Raw genomic sequence first — 27,527 nt, 5'->3', positions numbered from 1 at the left:
CGTCTTACTACATGAAATTATTGTCGCTTAATTAAACCACCCTGCTGCCGTCACTCACCACCTCTTTTTTACATCCTCCACAGAGGTTGAGTTTCTTTCTTTCTTTGTTAGTAGAATTCCACAAAAAGTTATGGATGATTTGCATGGAAATCCTACAGGAGGTATGGCTTGGCCCAACCTCCTCCAGACATGATTAACTTTTGAGGTCAATCCAGATCTGGATCCAGGAATTTTTGGAAAAATTGTTTTTTTTTTACCATAATGAAGCAGAGCAAAATTGGACATTTTGAGTCATACCTTAACAAATTCTAATAAAATTAAAAAGACATCATCTTGAGCTTCTCAAGAAAATATCAAAGACTAATGGGATCCAGACATCCTTCCTGATCCAAGTACTCAATTCATGTCTGGTATAGAGAGATTGTTTGGCCGCAGATGATCCACGCAAGTGCCAACAATGTACATTCAATTTTCAACACTATCAGCACAACAGGTGCCAACTAGAAATGCAACTGTAAATAAAAGTGTGTAGAGTAAGTAAATAAATCACACAAATGTAACACTTGCATAAAGTTCAGGATGGACCGGTGCACTACAAACACAGCCAGTATGTTAACACTGTTTAACTTACAGGACATGGTACATGGCCTGTATTTGTATAGAGCTTTACATATCCCGTCATCCACACATTCACACACTGGTGATGGCAGCTACATTGTAGCCACAGCCACCCTGGGGCGCACTGACAGAGGCGAGGCTGCCGGACACTGGTGCCACCAGGCCCTCTGACCACCACCAGTAGGCAAAGGGTGAAGTGTCTTGCCCAAGGACACAACGACCGAGACTGTCCGAGCCGGGCTCAAACTGGCAACCTTCCAATTACAAGGGAACTCCCAACTCTTGAGCCACGATCGCCCCATAAATAATTTAGGACAAATGCCACACATAAACACTGTATGGATCAGATTAAATGTTTTTTAATGATACCCCTGTTCATCTAACACACACACACACACACACACACACGGACACGGACAGGCACACAGATCTAATGGGAAGCAGTAATGGGAAAGTTGCTGACTGTTGGTTTGTTTGTTTTCCAGCTGTTGTGCTGGCAGCAGCTTTTCTCTGGGAAAAGCCAACTGACAAATAACGTCAGAAAAAAGGACATCCAAAGGGAATCACAGCAGCTGATGAGAGCTGTGTGTGTCCATGCGTGTGATCCGTGCAGCATTTTTGTGTAACCTTTTCCGTTCTTATTCTTTTATATTACTGTTTGTGTATGTTTCTTATGAACCTGCTTCATCTGTCAACACATTTGCATGTCTGTGTGAGAGACTGAGACCGTACATTGGTGCATTTTCACTTTGTTTTCATACATGCACGTAATCAGAGTACTTCATTGTGCAACAGATCAGCTGATTAGAAGAAAAGTGTGTGTGTTTTTGCAACTTATCTTGGTATCTGGGTTTACTTAAGTGCTATTAAAAAGTCTCAGAGCTTTTGTAAAAATCAGTGAAACGAAAAGCAGCTGCGGATCATAACACGGAGAAATTATCTAGAATTATGCTATGAATTTGCTTGTGAACTCACTGTGTTACAACAACAACACACACTCACAAAGTTGTGTTCCCCTCAATTCAGAGTACATTATATTGACTTTACAGTAGAGTAATTTCTTGGAAACTATCCATAATTACCAAGTAATCACTAACCCCGATCCTAAATCTAGCTGCCACCCTAAAATGTAACGATTTGTGCAAAGCATGCTTTTTGTCCCCAAAAGAAAGTCCTCCGTGTTGCCTGTATGATTAAACATCCATACTGCACGTGCCCCGCAGCTACTATAAGCTAAGTCAGTGGCAACATTTTTTATGCAGGATTTATGGTCATTCATAAACCAGAAGTAATGGGGATGCACAGAAAAAGAAAAACACAAGTGAGAAAGGCAGAATGGCGACAGTGGAAAGTCTTCATAGTTTATAGTTTCAAGCACGAACAAGAACAGCTCCCATTTTTGCTCGAGAAATGAAACTGGTGACCATCCAGCAGATCTACTCCTACTGTTGCAGGTCAGTCTGACTGTGACCTGATAAGAATGACAGTTTCATTTATAGGTTTTGTGTTTGTGATGCTGACTCTGTGGTGGTTAGGCTGCCCTAGTTATTGGTTATATTTCACAATAACGCTCCAGTTATTTGGCTGAAAGCATTGGAGTCATTATTATTAAATACCGTAACGAAGATTATTCTCTGCAGATACTTTGAACTGTCTGTTTGTTCTGCCCTGAAGAGAACCAACGCTACATCTGGTGCAGGTTCTGGATTAGCCCACCAGGAACAGGGACTGCTGCCACCATCTGCAGACCAAGCGTGTAGAGCTAGAGTCACAATAATCACATTAATTACTTGGATACTTTTTAGCGAAAACACAAGAGAAGAAGAGCCATGTTTAACTGGATAGCACTCTACAAAAGAGAAGAGAAGATTCACTCTTAGATGGCGTTTGTCTCTGAGATGATAACAAAATTATAATAAAATATAACTGATAAAATAGATCCAAGTAAATTGTAAGTGTAACACTTGAGATTATTGACAGAAGTACTGTTAGATAAAAAAACACTTCTAAGGAGATCTTGTATTGAAATATTAATATTAGGGATGCTCCTGGCCACTAATTTCTTAGTCAATGAAACCCCCAAAAAAGTTACCATCTAACCAACAAGTCTACAACCAAGAAACACTCAGATATGATATGAAAACATTACTACTAAAGTCCCCTTATTATTATATTATGACAAATTAATATTTAAAACATTTTTATTTTATTTTTTCCTGCTTATCTGAAGTCAGGTTGGGTCTTAAGTCAGGGAAGCGCAGACCTCCTTGAGCTCATCCAGGGAAACCTTGAGGCGTTCCCAGTCCAGCCAATAGATTTGATCTCTACTCTGGGCCATCCTCTTGGTGGGATACCCCAGAAGACCTTATCCTTGAGGTGCATGCCTCAACTGGCTCCTTTCGATATGGAGCAGCAGTGGGTTTTCTCAGTCAGTCTTCCTGATTGACTGAACTCATCAAACTGTCTTTTAGGGAAATTTATGGCTTTGCGTTGACAGCAGTAAATTAGAAGGTAATGCGAGCTGTCTGTCTGCATAGCAGCGACATCGAGTTTGATCTGAAGCAGAGAAAGATGGTTTTAAAAAAAGGTGTTGTGGATACTTGTAGTTTGAGATTGACTTCCAGGGAAATAAAAGCTCTGTCTCGGCTCTGAGCTGAGACGTGAAGCAGCTGGTGTGCAGCAGACGAAGAGGCTGCGGCTGAAGTGATGCTCTGCAGTAAAGTGCTGCTATCACTGCCTGTCTGAAAAACTGATAGAGAAGAAACCCTGTATATTCTCATCGCAACATAGATATTTTTTTTATTGGATTTTCTGATTTATTTATTGATATATAGTTAATACATCTTATGGCACAACACACTTTCCAAGATTTGATAGGGAGAATTACATATTAAATATTAAATATTTTTCCTTTTACATGAATTAGATTATAACGTAAAACTCACATTTATGTGTAATCTTCAAAAGAATTCTTCACTCTGATACACATGTTAGTGATGATACACAAGAAGTTTTAAATGAGAATAAATCGTTTTGATTTTCTGCCATCACTCCTTTTCAGATAACTTGTGAAGTATTAGATCAGGCAGGAATGTTTATCCTGCCCTAACAGAAATGAATGATGAGCTTCTAAAGCTCATCAGTCTATTTAAAACAAAACTGTTCACAAATCTCAATGATCCAAACATGACATGTGAAAAAAGGGTTTCAAAACTAAACAGAGAAGTGAGATTTTGGAGTTGGAGAGGAAAACGTTTTCTGGTTCTTTAAACAAAACACAGAATGCAGTGAAAGTCCATCTACACCCAGGCATGCCACCAATCGGCCATCTTGACTTTGCCTCCAACAAGACCAAACCTCTATCGGAAGGATTGTGGAAAAGTTTCAAGTCTTTCACCTCAATTCTTGGAAACAGGTGTAGGGATTTACTGAAACATACAAACAGAAATACAGTAAACTTTGTTATATTACAACGAGCTTGAAAGTCATTTGGTTTGACCACCTTTAATCTTAACTCTCTGAGCCAGTCTTCAGTAATAGTTCTCCAAGCTTCTTGAAGGACATTCAAAGCTGTTTTTTCTTTCAATGTTTCTGCCTTTTGGTCCGTTCTGTGTCAGGACGGTCCCACACTGCTTCAATAAAGCTGCGATCTGGGCTCCAATCTAAGACTGATAATCAATCAGAGGTTTTCCAGATGGTATATGCCAGAGCCTCTGCAATGTTTTACAGATGGCTTTATACGCTCTCTGTTCTACTTCTCTTCTGGCTTCATCTGTACATATTGACAATGACTTGAACCACTGATTTTCTGTCCATTTCTTGTGTACCTCAGTCTTCACTGACAATTGCCTTTCAAGGAAGGCCATTGTCAGATGAATCTGTCAGCCTTTGCTTGAACTTTTCCCTATTTTTTAAGGACATGACTTCAGTTTCTGTTCATCTTCTTCTTGATTTGTCTCCACTTGTATTAATTTTTTAAGCACACACTGCATACCATCTTGAGATTAGTTTTCAGCTAATAGCTCTTTGGGATCACGTTACTACTAAAAAAATAAAATTTTAGGCTGTCAAACTGTGTTGTCTTTGGCATTTTTCATCGATTCAACTAAGGAAATGGGAACAAATGGGGTGTTTTTGCAATTGGAGGCTAGTAACCTCTCCTCTGGAGAGGAGAGTTCGTCCGTTAGTTGAACCTCGGATACAGGAGGAACAATGCGGTTTCCATCCTGGTCGTGGAACACTGGACCAGCTCTTTATCCTCTCGAGGAAGCTTGAGGGTGCATGGGAGTTTGCTCAACCAGTCTACGTGTGTTTTGTGGACTCGGAGAAGGTATTCGACCGGGATGCTCCAGGAGTACGGAGTGTCTGGCCCATTGCTACGGGCCATTCAGTCCTTATACGACCATTGCAAGAGCATAGCCGACAATAAGTCAGACTCGTTCCCGGTGGGTGATGGGCTCCGCCAGGGCTGCCCTTTGTCACGATTCTGTTCATAATTTTTATGGACAGAATTTCTAGGCATAGCCAAGTTGCGGAAGGCTTTCACTTTGGTGGTCTCAGAATCTCATTTGCTTTTCGCAGATGATGTGGGCCTGTTGGCTTCATCAGGTGATGGCCTCCAACTTGCCTTGGAACTGTTCGCAGTTGAGTGTGAAGCGGTGGGAATCAGCACCTCCAAATCTGAGGCCATGGTCCTCAGCCGGAAAAGGGTAGAGTTCCCACTTGGTCTTGTCAGGGACAAGACCAAGTGGAGGAGTTCAAGTATCTCGGGGTCTTGTTTGCGAGTGATGGGAGAAGGGAGCAGGAGATCGACAGACGGATTGGTGCTGCGGCTGCAGTAATGCGGATGCTTCCCTTGTGGTGAAGAGAGAGATGAGCGTAAAAGTGAAGCTCTCAATTTTTTTACGTCCCTACCCTCACCTATGGTCATGAGCTGTGGGTAGTGACCGAAAGAACGAGATCGCGGATACAAGCAGCAGAAAATGGGTTTCCTCCGAAGGGTGGCTGGCCTCTCCCTTAGAGATAGGGTGAGAAGTTCGGCCATCCGGGAGGGGCTCAGAGTAGAGCAGCTGCTGCTCCACATCGAAAGGAGCCAGCTGAGGTGGTTCAGGCATCTGACAAGGATGCCTCCTGGGTGAGGTGTTCCAGGCATGTCCCACTGGGAGGAGGCCCCGGGGCAGACCCAGAACATGCTAGAGAGATTATATCTCGCAGGTGGCCTGGGAATGCCTTGGTCTTCCCCCGGATAAGCTGGAGGAGGTGGCTGGGGAGAGGGAGGTCTGGGCTTCTCTGCTTGGGCTGCTGCCCCCGCGACCCGGCCCCGGATAAAGCGGAAGAAGATGGATGGATGGATGGATGCTAGTAACAAAGTTCCTAAAGACACAATAATGACATAATTGCATTCCTTAGCCTCTTACCCCCAAATTTTAACCTTCAAAACTAAGTTCCTAAAACTTGCCTTAACCTAACTCAAATTTTATCCCTAAAATCAAGTCTAAAGCAGGCCTTTAAAGAATATGCAAAACGCCATCTAGTTTACAAGTCATGCTAGTCCAGACATCCAGTCCAGTATCTCTTAAAGATACTGAGCTGCATTTGAGTTTGGTGTCAGCAAAGTTTCCAGAAACTGAAGCTTTGAGTTTAAATTTTGCAATTTGCTCTCTGCATTGAATCATATCTGGTATTAATCTCTGTCTCTCTTCCACAGCATGTCTTTATCCTGTCTTCCTTCTCTCACCCCAACCGGTTGCAGCAGATGGCCCCGCCCCTCGCTGAGCCTGGTTCTGTCAGAGGTTTCTTCCCGTTAAAAGGAAGTTTTTCCTTCCCACTGTCGCCAAAGTGCTTGCTCATAGGGGGTCATATGATTGTTGGGTTTTTCTCTGCATCTATTATTGTACGATCTACTGTATAATATAAAGCGCCTTGAGGCGACTGCTGTTGTGATTTGGTGCTGTGTAAATAAAATTGAATTGAATCGATTTAAAAAATGTGGTTTTTTTTCCCAAAAAGAAAACATTTTGCCACTATTACTATAATTCTTTAAATAAATGATTTTCCTCTCTTCCTCTTCTTCAGTCTGTATCTCTGCAGGTTTGTTAGAAGTGTGTCTCCAGCAGCCAACACTTCTTTGCGCTGACAGTTTCAAAGAAGAAATTAATTCTTATAGGTTTCCTGTTTTGTGTAGAAAGAAGGTCGAATTCTTTGGGGGAAAAGTATAAAGAAGTCATGAGTGCCTCAAAACACTTTATTCTAATTTAAAAGACACTTATCACGAGTCCAATGCATGAGAAGCCATAGACTGTATATAAAAGATAGAATGAACTGCAACCGCAATGTTTCCCAGTCATCTCTGGATTCTGAGAATCCTCCACTTTAGGACCCCCACCTATATTTTCTGGAGTTAGATGTGGCCATAATTAGAGCAAATGGTGGAGTAGTTACCGTGCTGTAAACTGTCTGGGTGAAATCCACAGACACAGACACTTGATACTAAATGGTTACCTTTATTTATTGACCCTGACTGAAGACTGAGAACTCTTTCTCTCTAGACTTTATTGTATTCTTGAGAACTATCAATAAAACATTACCTAAGGCCCTGAAATCATAAGCATCTAATCTTTAAATATAGAACAACTACATCTTTTATGCCACATTCTCAGAAAAATATTGACCTAAAATTGGTTTTGCAACTCTGTATTACTGTATTTGCATTTTTCCTCCCTCTCGCTGTTTCTGTCTCACAGTTCCTCTCACCTCCCTCCCCCTCCTTACATTTATCTCTGCTGACTGTATCTTCGTCACCCCCCCCCCCCCCCCCCCCAGCGTGCTTGCTTGGCTTCACTGTTGTGATTCATGAGTTAATAGGCGACATGTCTGAAAGTGCTGAACTATGTCCTCCTCTTCAGTTCCCCCTCCCTTGTTTCCTCGCTGTCTCTGTTTCTTTTAAGCACTTACCCTCCTTTTAATCCACTTTGTCTCTTCCAACTTTTAAACTGTAGTGTTTTATCATGACAACAAGCTGAATCAAGACGCCATTAAGTCAAACCCGAATTCCACAGCGAGCAAAGGCCTGTGTTGGACATTATAACAGCACGGACTTCCTCCTTTAGCTCATCTATTAATGTCATCATCTCAGTCTCATTAGGAAGTAGATGCTTTGTGCCTTTCAGTCTGGTTTCTATATGAACTGTTATTACTCATGACAGCATGTGTACGTGAAACACATGACGAGAAGAGCTGCTGTTATGAAGAACGAATAAGAACAGCATTATGTAGGAGGTCAGGGAAATATTGAATGCATATTTTACTAATAATTCAAGAAATCATGTCCATCTGTTCTGTCTCGAGAACCACAGAACCACAGTGCTGCTGGGGCACGAGCAAGTGGGGTGTTGATTTGGATGAGTAGTACTTATATTTTGATTAAAATACATCCTTCATGGTCAGTATTTCAGAGGCGCAAACATATTCTCATGATTGCTTTGCCATCTTTGTGATGACATCCACTGACAAATGCATCCTCACTCTGATAACTCTAAAACCGATTTTATTTCTAAAAGTCTGAAGGGGGGCAAAATGTCACCTGCTCAAAAACTCAAAGTAGACATGACAAAGACAGATGGATGTATTTTATTTATTTTTATCTTTGGTTTCCGGTGACAAATGATTTCAGTTCCTCCCACAGTTTTCCAGCTGAGGTACGCATTCATGCTTCGCTCAAAACAGCAAAGTAACGATTATCCATGAAAATATGGTCTTTGAACTGTGCACAAATTATTTAAAAGCTCAAAAAAGCGAAATCTTGTAAAAATAATTTAACAGCATTTTGATGACATCTTGCTTTTGTGGTTTCTTTGTTGAAACAGGATGAGGTTTACTAATGTTTTTGAAAGGGAAGTATTACTTTGTAAACTTTGTAAACTCTTAAAGATGGTAAAATGTTCAGGAACTAATCAGCTGCGAGTTTTCATTCTGTGATTAAAAAAATGTGTTTTTTCTTCTGAAGAGAACAAACAAACTTGCCACTGTTACTCGAATCCTTTGAATGAACGATTTTCTTTTTCTTCCCTTCCCTCTGCATCTCTGCCAGCTTGTTTGAAGTGTGTCTCCGGCAGCCAGTAAGATTCACTGTGTCGATAACAGTACGACAATCAGTGGGAGTGATACAGATGTCCGAATTGGCTCCCACTAAAAAGAAACCCCCGAGTGAGTCTGTTTCATCCTTTCCTTCTTCACGGGGCGGTTAAAGTCGTCAGTAACCAGGTCTGAAAATGGGCCACATGTGGTCACAAAGCAGCTGCGATTATTTTGACCTGCTGCCGTTGAAAACATGACAACAGATATGTGCAGTAGCAGCCACATGTTGCATGTAATGACTTACTTTAGATTTTATAATCATGTCAATGCAAAAATTGGTAAAACACAACACAAGGGCCTGCTTCTGAGCCACAATAGCTGGAGCAACCATTGTTGCACTCTACTAGTTAAATTTAATGTCATATTGCAGACAGTAACTTCAACAGTGGATGGAAGCCAGTGCATGCTTTACATAAGCATGGTTCCATTTGTTTGTGTATTTCTCTACAGAGAATCAATGCAGATCGTTTAACAGTGAAATTTACCAGGAATAGGTATGAAAAGGTTTTGTTTTCTGTTTGCGTCACTCATTCCACAGTGTCACTACCTGTCTGACTTCAGACAGACAGGTTGATGTCTCGCATGCAAATTAGCAGTGACTGTGACCAAATCAGTCATATGGGGGATTTAGGTGAAGCGCTGCTTTGCAACCAAATTCATTCTAGTGAGGCCTATGCAGGAATTACAGACATTAACCCAGAAAACTGCACTGTGGGTCACCTGCGATTCAACATGTGAAGTTTGAATTTATGCTTCTCATATACTCATAGATGCACAAATTGTAATACACAGTAAAGGTATCAGACAACAACAGCAAGATGTACCAGAGAGCGTTCAAGAGAAAGTCCCTGGAGGCTAACTACAGAATGCTGAGCAACATTTAAAAGGATTGCACAATTTCCAACATAATATCAGCACCAAAATATTCAGAAATTCTCTCCAGGTACATTTGTGTAATGAAATCAAACAATTTCTGACAGAGGCTCAGACGGTATATTCACAGGTGTCAGACTTGCAGACATTTTCAAGAAGTACCAAACAATATTATGTTATTAATAACATGCTCAAGGTTTATTTTTCCCTCTCCTGCTGCCGTACTAAGTAACTGCTGATGGCATTCAGCTGCAGAATAGTTTCTATAGGAAACACATCACTGGGGTTTTAACAGACTGAGTCATCCTCTTATTTAAAGCTGCAGTGGGCAACGTGGATATGCGTCAGTGCACGGAAACAACATAATTTCAGCATATTGTTTTTAAACTGTCTGACAGGAAAGAACGTCTGCACCTTACCTGGGCTCTGCAGTAAACTGGCCACTGTTGTGTTTTCACAAAAGTATTTTAGTCCACATTTCATCCTGTGTGCTTTTTTTTCTCTTCCTTCTAATTTGCTGCTTTAAGTTATTGTTATCAGATGATCGATATTAAATAACCGGCTTTAACGTTAACAGTGCAGGTGTGGAAAGTCTGAAATTACATCAAGTTTGAAATTGTGGACGATCATGTGTAGGGTGGAAAGAATGGCATTCGTTGCTCCAGAAGAGTTTGGACATCTGCAGAATTTAGTTCTGAAGTTGTTCGTGTTGAACAGCACAGCCCCCTGCCTTCTGTTCAACTTTTCCTCTTTCATTTAACCGTAGGCATGTAACAAATACTGTGCAAAGTACCAGGCGATGCAACAAAAATGATTCAATTTTGACAAACTGACGAACTCCAAACTGCCAATTTTGTGTTCCAGTGAAAACCCATACCCTTGTTTACCTGCCTTTGTGATTCATGTCACTATATATGACAAGTAGTAAGAACAAGCAGTATGTTGCAAAATTCAGGAGGGACCATGTATCACTATGTCATAGTTTTTAAGCTCAGTGTAGCAGTCACTCTGAATGATGCCTCTCTTGATGTCAGACTCTCATGCCAATAAACAATCCACACACCCACAAGTAGAAACACACACTCTCCCACTCATGACCACAGCCTCATCCCCTGTGAGTGCATTTCCTGCACTGTTACCACTTTTTATGTTTCTAATTTCTACTTTAATAGCTATTCTGGCCCTTGTTTTACTACATTGTGCAACTCTGTCTCTTTTCATTTGATTTACATCCCATAAACTCAATAAGATGAAACTTTAGAAAGAAAAAAAAAGTAACGATATATTTTGTTCTTAGGTTTGGTGATTGCTGTTATTAAACTGTCGAGATCCTGGTGTCGATGTCACAAACACAGAAGTGTATAACAGAGGCCCTTTGCTCTGAGACTCTGGCCTTTACACTATCAGATCATGAACCACGAGCGCTTCAGCCAGCGCACAGCAGTCAGATCTTTTTATTAACTGGTTTAGAAAGACCCAAACACAATCCCGCCTCCCTGCTGCAGATCTCCATAAAGCATAATCAAATACATCATTGTGGTAAAAGCATTCCCAAAGATTCCCATCACTGCAGCCAATTCTACAAAAATCATTTCCCAATTATTCTCAACAGGGGAGCAAAGTCGGAAACAAGAACCCAAAGTTGTTAATCTGAGGCCTTCGCACAGATGTGAAGACAGACGGCAGAACACCACGGCAAGATTTCAAATAGTCACTAATTGGGCTCAGGCCACACTCACCGCTCCATCCTCCTGATGTTAGTGCTGCTCTCTAAAACGGTTATTATCACCGAGACACCAAAACGCAACTGAAACAACAAGACCAGAGGAAACCCTGTGCATAATCATGAGACACAGAAGTGATCTGACAAAATAACATCGTATTCTGCAAACTCAAGGTCCCAGATGTCATCCTTAGAGATTTCTTTTTCCTCCTGAAGGAAAGGTGTATGTCATTTAGTCAGTTTGTTTTGTGTGATGGTCGACACCAACAACAGAGCATTTTAGTCGATAAAGGGCTTGGACATGAATTGAGCTGCGGTTTGGGGAAAGCCTGGAGGGGGGTTGGCGGTGGTTCCCAGGCCTGGTAGATCCACATGTATTAAATAAGTGAAGTGAAGAAGTTAAAGAATTGAAAAGGGGAGGGAGGGTGGAGCACATAAACCTGAACAAACAGCTTGTAGAACTGGCGGGACGTATAGATAAAAACCAAAAGGAGCGTGTTTGGAGGCGTGATCCCGCTCCTGAAATTCAGATACTTTGTCTCCAAATACTAGGCCACGGGAGACACCAGTACCTAGGTTGGATAAACATTTGACCTTCACTGTTACCACCCAAGGAGAAAGTTGACCTTAAATGATACATTTCAAGAAACCATATAGATTAACATATCATATGGAAGAGCATGGATAGAGCTGTACAACCTGCGTTTTACTTTTTCAATACATCACTCTATGATGTCACAATGACACCATAAAGTTTCCCCAAAAACACAACACGTGTCATGACCCTGTGCCTTCTCGGCTGACTCTGTATGGCTACAAGTGTTTCTGTTGTGTTGCGTCTCTCGCTCTACCGGGGCGTAGTCATGACGACTCCAGCCCCTGGCTCAGACACCTGCAAGCAATCGTCTCATCACCACGCTCACTTCTTAAGGCGGCTGCCGAGAACGCTTCTTCGCTGGATTATTGTGTAACACTCGTCAGTGTCATTGCAAGTCTGAGCTTTTCCACGAGTTTCTTTCGTGCCGCAGCTTACCTGTTCTTCCTCCCTGTGCCAGATTTCTCGTCAGCCTGAGGACCGCCGTTTGGTGAGCTAAAGCCGGAGTCCGAGCTAACCTGAGCATCAGCGAAGGATTGTGTGCATAGCCTCGTGTGTCCCCTTCCCGTGCCAGTGTTCCCCGGAGACCCTCTTCCCGTACCCCCTCACCTGTATATATCTGCACTTAGTGTCTGTGTGTAAATAAATTGTGAAACTTTAAGACGGTCTGCCTCCGAGTCTCTCCTGAGCCTGACAACACGTGTCCATGTCTTAAAATGACAATGACAATGACACAAAAATATGAATATACCACATTAGATATCCATGTAACATTGCTGACATCAGCAGTAATGGTCTAGGAAAATAACGCACATTATCGGGGATTTTAATATTGACATCTTTTCTGCTGACGACAGCATAAAACAGTTTGAGTATAGCCTTCACCCTTCAGGGGAAGTTATTCTCTCTGAGCGCTCTTGTTTTCATAGCACACATGATAATATCATAAATAATCGAGACATTGTTGTTTCCGTAAACATCTGAACAGTTTTAGTTAAAGGGTTTCCCTCCACTCCCTTCCACTCGCATTTCAAGAATTATTCATTTGCCAGAAAAGACAAACCACAAGACTTTGCGGTAGTGCAGTGGTCAGCGTCATCACCTCACAGCAAGAGGGTCGTGGGTTTGAGTCCACTGGTCAGCTGTGGTCTTTCTGCTTGGAGTTGGCATGTTCTCCCCATGTGTGAGCTCAGAGTCATACATGTAAGGTTAATTATTATATAATTAATTAATTAATTAATATATAATTAATTGTAACTTCGGTCGTTGCTGTGCTTTTTGGAAGTCGAATTTCCCAGAGGAACCCACCCGAGGGATTAATAAAGTTCTATCTTATCTTATCTTATCTTATCTTATCTTATCTTATCTTATCTTATTACTGATTCTAAGCTGGCTGTAGGTGTGTGGTTGTCTGTCTTGCTGTGATCAGTTAGCATCCTTGTCCTATGGCAACTGTGACAGGCTCCAGCTGAGCGTAACCCTGAATTGGACAACACGAAGAAAATGGACTGATGGACAAAACAAGCAACGGTCAAATTGTTAATATGATTCACATTTTGTATAGAAATCTTTAAAGTATTCATGTTCTTAGTTCTATCAGCTACAATACAATGAAGTGAAAATTTGATACTCTTGCAGCCCTCGTACAAATATGCTATATTGGTCATACAAATCCAATAATAGTGAGGTCATAAAAAAACTCCATTGCTGCTGAATATTCTAACTTAACCTTCCTGCCTTCTTGGGACCTTTTTGTGCCACTGCTATGTGTTAAATGGCTGCCATTTCCACTGTGTTCAGTGGAATATAACCAAACTTGCCACAGGATAGTTTTTACCTGTCAATGTTAATATTCCAGTGTGAATTCCTTAAATCAGCCTAAAATGGCTGAGCAGCAGAAATCCCCACACCCATCACCCTGGGGACCATTTTCTGCCCATTGACTTCCATTATAAACGCTATTTTTCAACCCCAAATTATCATCATATGATTTTATTTTTTCTTCTTTTCTTGGATGTCAATGAAGACTCAGGGCCTTGAAGTTTTAATTTTTAAATTGCAAAAAAAATGCAAAAAAAATAATGGCAGGTCAAAATGTATGTTGGTGCCAATCTTTGGTCCATCTAAAGGCCTACTTATAATGACAATCACATATTACTTCAACTGGTTTTTTGTGGAAATATTTAGTTTCGTTTTTTGGTTTTTGGGGCTTATAACACAGGGCGCTCATGTAATAACACTGGGATTTGAAGGGTTAAAACAACGAAAATATAATTAAAACTTTACATGAATATTTCAGGGAGAAGTAGTTTTACAAGGTTGGCTAATTTAAAGTGGAATAAAATATGGATATATGGTCTTTTTATGGCGTGGCTGAGAATGGTCCCTAGGGTGATGGGTGTGAGTTTTTTAAAGGATGGCAGGAGGGTTAATCTCCTCACAAAATCTTTGATGTCTCATCTATTACTCAGATTAAAACCACAAACTGAAACTATGACGTTAAAGCACAGAATCATCGATCGATTATCAGCAACGTTTACTTCCTCTGAGATATTTGTTATTGCGTCCTCTAAAAGATCAGATAAGAGTCTTTCAACATCGCTGCAATGTTAACGATGTATTTAGGAACAAGTAGCAGCTCAATAAGAGCCGAATTGTCAGCAGTTGTGTTTAGACTGAAGGAGGCTGACTGGGAGATAATGGGGGTCATTACGCTGTTATTATTGCTGTCAGTGGGGTCTGCTCAGAGCTGTTTGATGTGTGGCTGTGAAGGATGATGGAGCACAGGGCAGTAGCTCAAAGACCAGGTGTTTCTCTGAGCGAAGATCAAAAAGTACTCGTGAAAGCTCCTCAGTGTAGTTTGTTATTACCCCGCTGGCTGTGCGTCCAGGACATGTTTTGAGTTCAGAAAACACTTTAAACTGTACAGACATGTTGTTCAATGAAGCACGACAAAGAGTCACTGAGTGTGGCGCGTTTCTTCCCGTGGCGTCAGATAACCATCAGATTCTGCCTGTGTGGGTCTAGTCACACACCAGGTCTCCTTTGGTCACTGATAGATAGCGTCACTGTGCTCGGGGCCAAAAAGTCCATACTGGGACAAAAGTGGGTGGGTGTGTCAGGTTTATCAGACTGGTTGGGTTTAATCTGGCCTTCCACAGCAGCACTGTCAGGTATAATGTCTCCCAAAGTAACACATTACTGTACATGTTTCAGTAGTAATGTAACTATACTGGCTTGAGTAATGACATCACAATAACAATAATGTTATTACTTGTATTAGGTTCTTAATAGTGTCATTATCTGACAGTGCGTTTCAGGCTATTTTATTGAGTAATGCCATAAAAAGTAAAGTAAGTTACAGAGTAGTGTAACAAACTACTTTCTTTGGATAGTAATTAGGTAACGCACTGCAGTACAGAAAAGTAATGCGGAATGTGTAATATGTTACTGTTTTTGAGTAACAGTGCCCACACTGCACACTTCACACTGAGAATGTCGGATTTGGGCTGGAAACCCATCTCACTGGTACCATAGCTCAGGGTGCCACGTGCTACATGATCAATGATCTGATCATGTATCAGCTCACAGTTCCAGGTTGGATTTTCTCTTTGGATTTTTACTTGTGAGTCAAATCTTGACTTATTGTTAAAGTAATTCAAAAGCTGTGATTTTATTTTATTTTTATGAATAAAGTCTAAATATTTACCAACAAACATAAACAACTATGCAGATATTCTTTTAAAGGTGTTCATGACGGGATAAAATATCTGGAAACTAATTGACACAACTTTTTGTTTTTGTCTTTATTTGCACATTTACATACTTATACGCATATAAAGAGTTTGTTTTCCCAACTTTGAAGTATTTGAGCACTCTGCAAAGATGCGTGCTGCTGTTGATAAAATGTTTCTAATAATTTATTTAAATTTAATGGAAACATTCACTAGCTACGTGCTCCAGACATGTATCATAAACTGGCCTGTAAAACAGCTCATAATGGAGGCCATATGAAGTATTTTAATTTGAGCCAATTTCTCAATAAAAAATTCATATTTTCCATAAATGCAGATTATTTTGAAATCACATTTGATGTCATGCTGACTTAATAAACATAATTTTATGCTCCAGGACAATCCTCAGGCTCATATAGTGAAGCATGACTAATAAAATATTTATCCTTTGCTATAAAATCAAACTTTCTCCGTCTTATCCCACCACATTTTTCATAGCTGCTGCTGCTCTGGCTTAGTCTCTCTGCAGAGGGTTATCATCAGCAGAACCTTTGACCACATCAAAGCATGGCATGGTAGTGGCAGCAGTTGATAACCGTGCTGTGATCTAACCACAGTGGCTTTCCTGTTTCGTTCTCTTCGTCTCTCAGGCACGGCTTCATTTGAAGTCAGTCATTTGGCAGAAAACTAAACAAGCCCCCTGTTAACTACCTCACTTACTTCTGTTTACAGACCAGATTTTGAGAAAACCACCAAACGGCTGCAGAGGCCAAACAGTGTCTGAGTGAGTGGTAACACTTGAGATAAACACATTTGCAGTTTACTGTTGCCGGTAAAGAAAAGTGTGCATTATTTTATTCATATAGAAAAGATTAAAGAATAAATAAAAGCCATAAGAAGAATTTTTAGGTACAATACCTGATTCAAGAAATATTTTATTGTTCTTTATTGTTTCACAGAAATATAAAACAGTAATAAAATATAAAAGTTAACTTTTCATAAGCAACCTGCAGAAGCAACCTGAATTTGCTTTTCGAGACCACGTTAGTAAACTTCAAACCAGAGCTGTTGTGTCAGAGTCTGCTCTGTCTGGGTCAGTTTGCTCATTCAAACTGATTATAATTAGTGCTGTTGATAGCTTAAGTTGAAGGTCCTACATTAATATTTCTTCAGGATTGATCCATAATTTCTGCCAGGACGGAAACAGAAAACAGAGCCAGGTCCAGAGCGAAGGTGCCAGAGCTCTGTGCAGCATTTCCAACACAATCACTAGTGAGTGCCCTGAGTTTACTAGTCCCTACGGACCCCAAAGCGCTTTACACATCCAGTCATCCACACATTCACACACATTCACACACTGGTGATGGCAGCTACATTGTAGCCACAGCCACCCTGGGGCGCACTGACAGAGGCGAGGCTGCCGGACACTGGCGCCACCGGGCCCTCTGACCACCACCAGTAGGCAACGGGTGAAGTGTCTTGCCCAAGGACACAACGACCGAGACTGTCCAAGCTGGGGCTCGAACCAGCAACCTTCCGATTACAAGCCGAACTCCCAACTCTTGAGCCACGATTGTCCCAGTCTAGTCCGAGACTACAGAGTTGGAGTCAGTCTGGCTACAGGATGAGACATCTAAAAGATATAGAGGACCAAAACAGCAAGACTATTTATCTCTATTCTTCATTTATACCATTAAAGCTAGCCAGTGGAAATGCTAATGATAATGGTCACAACTACGTTTACCAGTTAGTTGCCGTTTGGTCGAGAAATTGTAATTAAATCAGTTTCTGTTTGTGGTGTGGCTGTTATAACAGAACAGTAGACTACCTAACAGATTCAATGACCCACTGCTGTGGCATGGTGAAGTCAGGTTTGTTGGCTCACAGCTGTTCACTGATGCCATTTCATCTTCTTGCAACACTGCATGAGCAGCTGCCTCTTCTGCAGTCTGGATCTAACCAACGTTACAGACCACAGCTTTAAGGTTTTGATTTGTGACTTCCTGAGCCCCGAGAGAGGAGTTTTGAATGCACAAATACTGAGAAGGAGTTGAACAAATAGAGTGAGTCCACTGTGCGTCAGTTAAGAGGGTTGGGGGAATTAGATACTTCTCTGTGCTTCGACCGAGCTCTGTGATTTAGAAGCAACACAGCTGTGGTTCAGTAGAAACCTCGGCTGTATGCAACTTAACACTGATGTTATTACAGGAAGGTGACAAATTAAAAGAAAAATATCAGCATTTGGATGGATGCACTTCACAGCAGCAATGGCCATCATTTATATTCAGCTGTTAGTCCAAAGCAGAGTGACCATCACTGGACTCAGTGAGCAGCCATCACCACCATCATTCAAAAATAAAATTATATAGTTTGGAAGTCAGCAATAAGGCCCATGTGGCCCAGAACATCAACGCCGAGGAGGACGGACGCTGCTCCTGTGCAGGGCTAAGACACTTTAGGTTGTGTTTTAGCTAATGTGCCTCCTTTTCTACTCATGACAGTGTTTTGTTTTTGTTTTTTTGCCTGTACTTTCTGTAGATAAAAACTTAAACGTTATTGCTGTGCACTTAATTATCTGTTCTCTTGAAACCTGATTTAGTGTTTTCTTCTGCAGGAGACTTTAAATACTTTTGAATGGGTATTGGTTTCTAATTAACACCAACTTCAAAGTCTTGGTTTCAATGCACAACATAAAAATCTGTTTGTTCAAAGGATTAATTTATGATTAGGAAATTTACTTTAACTCTGAACCTTTGACTCGTTGATGCTTTGATGGTTTATCTTTCTGAAGGGAGGACAAGAAACGGAGACAAAGTCAGCAAAGAAGAAAGAAAGTGGAGACATTATCTTTTAACTGAACTGAATTAAAGCTCAGATGAGGTGAAGGTGACAGCTTGCACCGATGTTCTTAAGTGAGACACCGATTAGATCCCAACAGCTGACCCTAACTCCACCCCTAAGGTTAAAGGTCACTGTTGATCTCCTGTCGGGGTGCTGCAGACCTCAGCTGTGGACTTGACCCGAGTCTCCTCCGGGCTTTAACATTGTGGGTGGCAAACACACACATGCTCACACACAAGCCTCGTTGAAGACGTTGGAAAACTCTCAGAGGGTTAATCCAACGAAACACTGAATTTACAGTCAGATTAACAGCCTTCCAGAAAGCAATTCCATCCCTCCAACAGCTACCACGAAAACAAAAAAGAAACACTCAACTATGGTGGGCAGCAGAAACGATAAAACTCTTAGTCGCTCCATTTACACCGGAATGTATCTAAAGCCACAATTTAATGTATCCACTGTAATCGCAGCAGATCTGCTTTAAACTGTTACAATGAGGAAATCTGATTCAAAGACCCCTTGGTATTCCAGCAGGTTGCAAAGGTGCAAATTTTGATCACGTGACCACCATTAAAGACACGTAAAGAGTGCACAACACAGGTGACACCCCCCCCCCCCCCCCCCACCAAAAAAACCCCAAACAATTTATGAAAAAACTGACAGAGAAATGATCTTTCCACATCCCTGCTTCTAAAAAGAGGCATTTTCTTCAGCACAGGCACTTTTACTCATTTTCTTCCAATTATTTCTTCTTGTTCAGCTGGCTTTGAAAAATGGATTTAACCGTTTTTAAAAGAATAACACTAATATTAATAATAAAGCGCCAATAAAAAAAGCCCAACCATGCAACTGTAAAATACACTGGCACTAGTACATTTTACATTTGTTCACTAAAAACAGGTGCAGCAAACGTTCTGAAAACATTAAACAGTTTGTAATACCACTGCTAAAGTGTACGCAGCGATCAGCTGGCAGCTACAAAGCAGCGTCTCCCGTTAAGTCTTAATAGCACATGCACGGGACTTTAGTCTGTTTCAGAGGCTCGGCTAGTTTTGGCAGTCAGGGCTCTGATATTGGGAAATGATCTACTGAGGAAAGATCAGTGGAGTCACTGACATGATTTAAGCAGATTTAGTGGAGATAAAGTCATTGAGAGTTCAGCCATGTGCTCTGTTTGAACGGGAAAAACCTGCTAACATGTGCGTGGGCTTGATAAACCTTTTCCAGTAATATTTAGGGGTTTTCCTCTGAAATAACCAATGCTGTCAGTGTACACGGAGCAACCATTGTCAAAGCCACGAGTACTTACTCCACCAAAGTTAAATTCTTAGCCAAGGTGATGGTAAGGCATCTGATCATTGCTACGTATCAAAGACTGAAATCTGACAGAGTCTAGTTATAAATCAACAACTGACGTCAGTAATTTGGTGCTAAATAACATTTTTGCTTAACTTTCTCACATCAATAAATAGTAATAAAGGTGAAATTATGACATATGTTAAAGTGCAGAATATTAAGGATTACTCTGGAAGTACAGCAGGATGGTGGTTCTGGTAAAAGACTGGAACTCAAAGATCTGCTACTGGGAACCAGACAGTCTACCTTTGTTTGAGTTTTCCAAACAAAAATCCTCTTTTCACTAAACTACTTACCTCAATTTCACCTCCATTTCTCTGCGGCTCTTTCCTCGAGACCATTTGCACCACCTCACTTTGGTTTTGCGTCTGACACATCAGCATGCTAACTAACAGCCAGCTGAAACAACTTTTTTTAAGCAGGCCAAAGTTTAAGGCTCTTTAGTCACTTCCTAAATTTATTAGGATACCAGCCTGTTTGAAAATTATGTGAATTGTGATACATTAAGGAAGTCGCAGATTTTTCTTCTCTCCACAGAATTAGCAGCACATTTCAACTTTGCGGTGGCCGTGACGGATGCAGCCAACGTCTTCAGAAAGTTAAATAAATCTGCCAAGACAGCAGCGTTATTCATGCAGCTGCTGTCATTCTACGAAAGCTTTAAATGATTCTAATGATGATGAATGGGAACTCCCTGCACGCAGATCCCTTTAGAAATGTTTTCTTTAGCTAATCTTATTTAATGGATCAACATCTCCTGCTGCAGCCAAATCCCTTCAATCTGCACATCAGCAGGCGACTGACTGGAGGCGATGGAGGAGAGAGGTAAACCCAGGAAGATGCTGTGTGGTCTGTCTTTAAAGGGATCCAGTTCATATTTGGGTAGAAGATTGATGAAAAAATTTACAGCTCAGATTTAAATACAAACTGTGTAAGTACATGAAATTGATTTGATTGGTATATTTGAATAAGGGAACCAAAGGAAACTTCTTCAGTCATCCATTCTCCGTCTCAGTTCATCAGTGTTGTGCAACCAAGAGTTTGCAGTTCATTTCCAGTTTGAGAGCTTTGTGTTGTTTCACTTTTACTTTTGATTTCTTTATTACATTTTATCTGAAAGAGATGATGCATTTAACATAGTTTCAGTATAGAGCATAAAACCTACACAAACGGGGACGCAACCGATTCTAAAATGCTTAAATGCAGTCGCCCCAAAAACCCAACACCATGCAGCTCGACCTGGGTGTGTCGGATAAAAGCTGATTGGTTGAAAAGAGGGGCAGAACAGGAAAGAGAGGAACAGCAGAGTTTACAAATTGGGGGAAGTATGGGGAAAAAACAAAGCTAAAAATAAGTGTCAGCAGTAAACACGTTTCACGGTTTTTAAACACTCAGTTTCACTTCAGTGTGAAGTTCACTGTACTCTGCAGCAGGCTGAAGGAACAACAACACCACGATAAAAAAGCACACTGCAGCGAGTACACGGCTACAACACGCAACCTGCAAAGTAATCGTATGACGACCGCAGAACCCGTTCAAGATACTAGAAACAAGACTTTTCTCACTATGACATCACAGCTTCAACTCCAAAAAGCACCTTGTGAGTATCGCAGGGCGTCAAATCTGCGAGTAATAATAATAATAATAATGGATTGGATTTATATAGCGCTTTTCAAGGCACCCAAAGCGCTTTACAATGCCACTATTCATTCCCTCTCACATTCACACACTGGTGGAGGCAGCTACAGTTGTAGCCACAGCTGCCCTGGGGCAGACTGACAGAAGCGAGGCTGCCATATCGCGCCATCGGCCCCTCTGGCCAACACCAGTAGGCAAGTAGGGTAAAGTGTCTTGCCCAGGGACACAACGACCAGGACAGAGAGCCCAGGGATCGAACCGGCGACCTTCCGGTTACAGATGCGATTCCCAACCCCCTGAGCCACGGTCGCCCAAGTGAGAACAGGCTGACCTTCCACTGAGCACAGTTGGTCTTAATCCTCTTTTCCACCAAAGTGGTGCTGTGACGGCAACTGTAGAAAACCAATCCACACGTTAAGGTCTGAGAATCAGCAGCATGCAGAGGTGGATTTCTTGTGGTCCGCCCTCCTGTGGCTACCAGTGTTGATGCTTCCAACAGTTTTGGCACAAACACTGATCTGAATGTTGTTGGCTGCAGATTAGGAACCAACACCAAAGTAAGAAGCATATTAAATTAAAGAGTGAGAAGACAGAGACTCTTCTTGTTGTAACTAAAAGTCTTTTTGTAAACGATTGGTTGGGTAATTCTCTTTGTATCATCAGTTCTCTGATCTCTCCTTCATCCCAGGTTAAGATGTCAGTCGAGTTTTCGATACCACCTTAAATTTTGAAACACATATCAATAATCACAGCCTGGATATTTCTGCTTATGTAATATCAGTCGGTTGTGTCCGTCCCTCACAGATAGCAGTACTGCTATTCTTGTACATGTGCTGGTTACATCTTAGATTGATTATTGTAATTCTGTCCTCTCTGCTTTACTGCACAAAAGTCTCCATAGACTTCAAATTGTTCGAAACTGTTTATGCCATTTCTTGAACATATAACTGCTGTGCTCCAGCAGTTTGATTGGAAGCCTGCAAAATATTGCTTCATTTTAAGATTCTGCTTCTGATTTTGAAGCCTCTTCATTACCTCTGATGTGCACATCAGTATTCCCTCCTGTAGATCCTCCTATGTTACCCTCACTTTACCACGGGATTTAAAGATTTCACTTTTTTCTCTCTCTTGATTTGTATTGTTGACTTTGTAATTTTATGATGTATTGATGTAAAGTTACTTTTTGCGTCCTATGATTCAGAATGATGATTCAGTCAGCAGCCCGTACTTTGAAAAAGACCAAAGCTATGATCTGTGATGAAAGAAAAACTGGGAAAGTGGTAACATGATAAGAAATGTAATGGATGAATGCTTAATTTCATCATACAGCAAGGATTTCTGCATCAATCCTGCAGCACAAACGTGAGGTAATGGAGGAACAATGGCATTACAAGTGCTCAATTACAGCTCAATTACAGCGCTGACTGCGCAACCAAAGCTCAGCTGAAAGTAGATTAGATTAGACAGAATTGTAGTTTGTAAGGACAACAGAAGGGAACACGCTCATTGTTTTTCTCCTGATTGGAAGCAGACACCACATGTCCCAGAGTGATTACCTGGAACTTTGATCTCTGGCCCACAGATCACCACACACCAAAACCTAAACGGTTTCTGCTGAAAATCACACAGCTGCTGGAGCTCGAGCGGTGTGTGTCGGAGGAATCCCGAGTTGCTCTGACATTACCACTCACTGGATGGTTTTCATGCTTTTCTTCCTATCAAAGAGTTCAGTGCTCCATGATAACACACCCATCATCATATGTGGTAACACAAATACACACACACATTCTCTTGATACTTGCAGTCTCTAATCACCGTGTTATTTTGATTCCACTGTTATGAATGTACCCATTGGTATTATGTTGTGGTATTTGTGGGAAAACACAAGAAAAGAAAGTTCCTGTATAGTTTTACAGATGTTTTCTGGTGAATACTTTCATTTCTCCCGAGTTAATCAGGATCGTAAACACAGTTTTCTTTTCCCTTTCTCAACATCTGTTATAAATCTGTAACTTTATGTTGACGTGACCTTTAATGGAAAGATAAGAAGCCAGTTTGTGTCTTACCTTCTGCAGCCACTGTGTGTTGTTCTCCATCGTGCTCTCCAGGTGTTGCAGTTTCTGAGCCGACCATTCGCTGTCAGCAGGCGGCGAGTCTCTCTGAACGACACCCGGCCCGCCCTGAAAGCCACCATAGTGTTGCGTCTGTGATGGCGACCCTCCACCGGGGCATCCGTCCAGCTCTGGCAGGATGAAGGTGTAGCTGCACTGGCCGTGCTGGATGCGGTGCAACTTCCTCCTTTTCTCGCCGGCGCCGCCACCACTTCCTCCTCTCCTTCTTCCAGATACTCCTCGTTCTGCGCTGCCTGCATCAATGACAGCTGACAAAGTCCAAAGGAGCAGAAGGACCAGCAACCCCCGGCTGAGACTTAAGCCTTTCATGACACTCTCTTTAATTATATGAAATTGTTTATTTCTCAGTGCAGAAGAGGGTCAAAGGAAGCTCATTCACACTCTGACCCCGATTAAGTTTAGGAAAACGTCTGTGTGCAGGATATGAACAAGAGTGTCAGCACAGTCTGTCGTTAGTTTGATCTCCTCTGTTTCAATCACAGTTTTTGGAAAAGAAAGCCGAAAGCATCTCTGGCCTCACACTGAATGGTCTCCTTCATTTGTGGTGACGATGTCCAAGGATTCCTCCCTCCTCTGTCTTCGTTGTTTGGTCGTAATCGTGTTTTCTGAGGCCGGGTTCTTCAAGGTAATAAAGACTTTTTAGGGCTCATATATTAGCTCAACTGATCAGCTGTTGCATGTTTTTTCCTTAAGGTATCAGGTGCAGATCCAGATCCACTCTGCAAAAAAAATGGAAGAACCCAAAGCTACAAATTTAAAAGCAGAAGTAATGTGAAGATGATGAGCAGTTGTGTCCAAACAGTCTGTGAAGCTGAAGAGCTAAATATCTTTGTACTCCCACTCTTCTCTGGTGGCTCCAGTTTTAGAAGTGGCTGAAGGGAATTGCCTCTGCCCCCTTCTTATCTGCGCTGGCTGAGAAGAGGAGGAATGAGAGAGAGAAGAGGGGAGAGAGGAGGGGGGAGAGAGAGAAAGGACGGAGGAGGAGAGGGAGGAGTGGACGGACAGGAGACCTGAGGGAGGTCTGTTAGAGTACCCTCTCTCTGTTAGTGGGCTGAGACGAAATGAAAGGAGGAAGGGAGGAAAGAGTGAGAAGTAGCCAGAAAAGAAGAAGAAATGTGAAGATTAAGGGAGTGAAAAAGAGTCAGATAAGGAATACAAATGCTGAGAAAGACAAAGTTTGAAAAGAAACTTAACTGCTGACAGACAGAGAAAAGACACTGAGAAAGAACGTGATAGAAGAAGAAAGAGAGATCTAAAAGAGGCTCCTGTAATCTTCTTTCCTGACTGATCTCTCAGTTCTGAAGAAAATCCTGATGCCTTGTATGGTCATTCAAACGGAGCTGGCAGCCAGAGACATTTCACTTTGTCCACTAAACACAACCATGCTCAGGGGCATCGTGGGACATCAGGAGGCCAAGGAAACCCACGCAGTCTACGTACTTAAAGCTGAAACGCTCTCTCAGTCGCAGGATGTACCTCCTCAACGCCTCTCATCTGTCCACATGGAACCACATACAAAGATTAGTTCCAGACTGATGGCTTTGTCCCCGGATGATGAAACACAAGCTCTACATGTGGCGGGACAATGTGCGCTGTCAGTTACAGAGTTTATTTGCACAGTGACAAACTGTTTTGCAGAACGCAGATAAAATTCTTTGATACGAGCCACGAGACAAACAGATTTCTGCGAGAGAATGAAGCCTCCAAAACAGGTTTAGAATGGCAGCTCAGTGTTAGGCGATCAAAGATTGAATGATTCTGTTTTGAAGACTGTGTTTCTGCAAAGATAAAGAGCTGCTCCCAACATCTTACCACCGACAAGTTATTTATTTTGACATAAAGCAGTCCTATTTTCAGCCCGGCCTGACCCTGAGCCTGGTGCACAGAGCTGCACAACATAGAAGAGTCCTCTAATTGCATCATTTCTGTTTATGTTTTAAGAGGAAAATGTTTTTTATTGTGGGATTGTTTCGGTCTCACTTATTCTCATTCTTTTATTTCATCTGCTTTTCTGTCTGCTCATGTATGGTACAGGTTTTTGTTACGTTCTCATTTATTCATGGACAGATTTTGTTTATTTGTGATGAACTCTGACCCAAACAAAGCTGTAAAAAATGCTAATGGTTGATGAATACCCCTGAAAAGCATGATGTTTCATATAATCCTTATATTATCCTCAATATGTGGTGTGATCGCAGTCAGTGAAAAATAATAGAGATACATACTGTCCTGCCCCTAAATTGCTCTTGCTTTCAGTTTAATATTAAATAATAAACTAAGTTATTAGAGAGGAAGTACTGTGGCGGTTTATTCAGAGCATGCAAATCTGAGAATTAGCACATCTGCACAACCCTGATTGTTTTTTTCTTTCGTGTCACTTGTATTGATCAGAGTTTGGTGCTACACTTGCTAACTGATTTTCTGTCTCACTATCTGCTCCAAACAGTACGTCTTTAGATCTTTTAATCAATGTAAACACTGTGGACACTGATCTTTACTTAACCCTCATCCTATGTGAGAGTGAATGAATAGTGGCATTGTAAAGCGCTTTGGGTGCCTTGAAAAGCGCTATATAAATCCAATCCATTATTATTATTATTATTGACATATTTTACATACATACTGGACCACAGACTGGGTTTACTCAGGACCCCAAGAATAATTGACTGTGAGACACAATCATAATAGAAAAATAAAAATGATAGCACATCTCATTTTTTCTTAAAGTTATGTAATGCCATCTTTCATTATTATTATTATTATTACAAAGTTACTATTCATTTGCATATGTCATAAAATTATAATCTAAACTTTTCTATAATACAATTTGCAGCTTCTATCCCATCTACAGTCCATTTTATTACTTAAACTTTGACTCTTAGTTTGCAGAAATTTCAAGTAAACATTATTTGTTGGAGTTATTTGATGAAACCTGTTCACGGGTCATTTTAACCACAGTATAAAATAACTGAAACAAACACACAACCAGACAGCCCAGAGATCTAATCTCTCCCGCATGTCCTGGGTCTGCCCTGGGGCCTCCCCACCTCCTTACCTCCTCCCGCTGCCCCTGTCCAAAACGTTTCACCCTGAAGGCTTTCTCGTCCCCTCGGCTGGCTTCTTTGGCTTCGTCCCTCCCAAATGACCAAACTCCTCACCTTATCTCTTTCTTTTCTTTTTTTTTTTTTGCCTGTCCCATTTGGTTCTTTAGCCGTCAGAATTGTTGTCTGAAGACCAACAAGGATACCCAATGGATTTACTTTGCCAAATGGATCATCACGGCCATGCCGTATTAGTCCATTTGATCGACCTTTGTTGTTATTATTTATTTTATTTTATTTTCAGTTGTTACAGACGGGACAGACATGACTGAGGGATAGGAAAGGGAGAAAGAAAGATGAAGGAAAAGAAAAACAGAAGGGGAGAGGGACAGTGAGAGAGGGCACTATTTTTTCAATCACTACCTGGAGATCATAAAATCTTTGTGATCAGCTCTGTCTTCACCAGCACACCGGTACAGTGTTCATGTTACTGTAGATGCTACACCAATCCATCTGTCAATCTCTCACTCCACTCTCCCTTCACTTGGGTGCAAGACCTTAAACAGGCACTTAAGCAAGTACTTAAACTCAGAAACTTGGGGAAACGACTCATCCCTGAACAGAAGTGGGCACTCCATCCTTTTCCAGCTGAGGACCATTTCTCATCCCAGCCATTTGATACTCAGTTGCAAACCACCCCACTGCAAGTTGGAGGTCGTCTTTTGATGAAGCCAACACAGCCATCATTTGCAAAAAAAGCAGAGATAAGACCCTGAGACCACTGAACCCTCCAAACCTTGGCTGAGCCTAGAAACTCTGCCCATAAATATTGTGACTAGA

The 27,527-nt window shown here is 41.4% G+C and overlaps 1 protein-coding gene across 1 annotated transcript in view; it reads right to left on the bottom strand.

Moving 5' to 3' along the window:
• The window catches only part of angpt4 (angiopoietin 4), a 71,705-nt gene extending 47,216 nt beyond the window's left edge, over positions 1-24,489 (bottom strand). The window contains exon 1 of the mRNA XM_085457750.1: positions 23,581-24,489. Coding sequence (XP_085313876.1) covers positions 23,581-23,955 — 375 coding nt within the window. The 5' untranslated portion in view covers positions 23,956-24,489. The remainder of the gene's footprint in view (positions 1-23,580) is intronic.
• Positions 24,490-27,527: the final 3,038 nt, after the last annotated feature.

The sequence above is a fragment of the Copadichromis virginalis genome, linkage group LG5, assembly GCF_057382275.1.
Source record: "Copadichromis virginalis isolate Kocher_CV1m ecotype Utaka linkage group LG5, C_Virginalis_male_GT1.1, whole genome shotgun sequence".
In the NCBI taxonomy this organism is placed as follows: Eukaryota; Metazoa; Chordata; class Actinopteri; order Cichliformes; family Cichlidae; genus Copadichromis; species Copadichromis virginalis.
The sequence above is the reverse complement of the archived record's forward strand: the minus strand, read 5'-3'. Positions and strand labels throughout refer to the sequence as shown.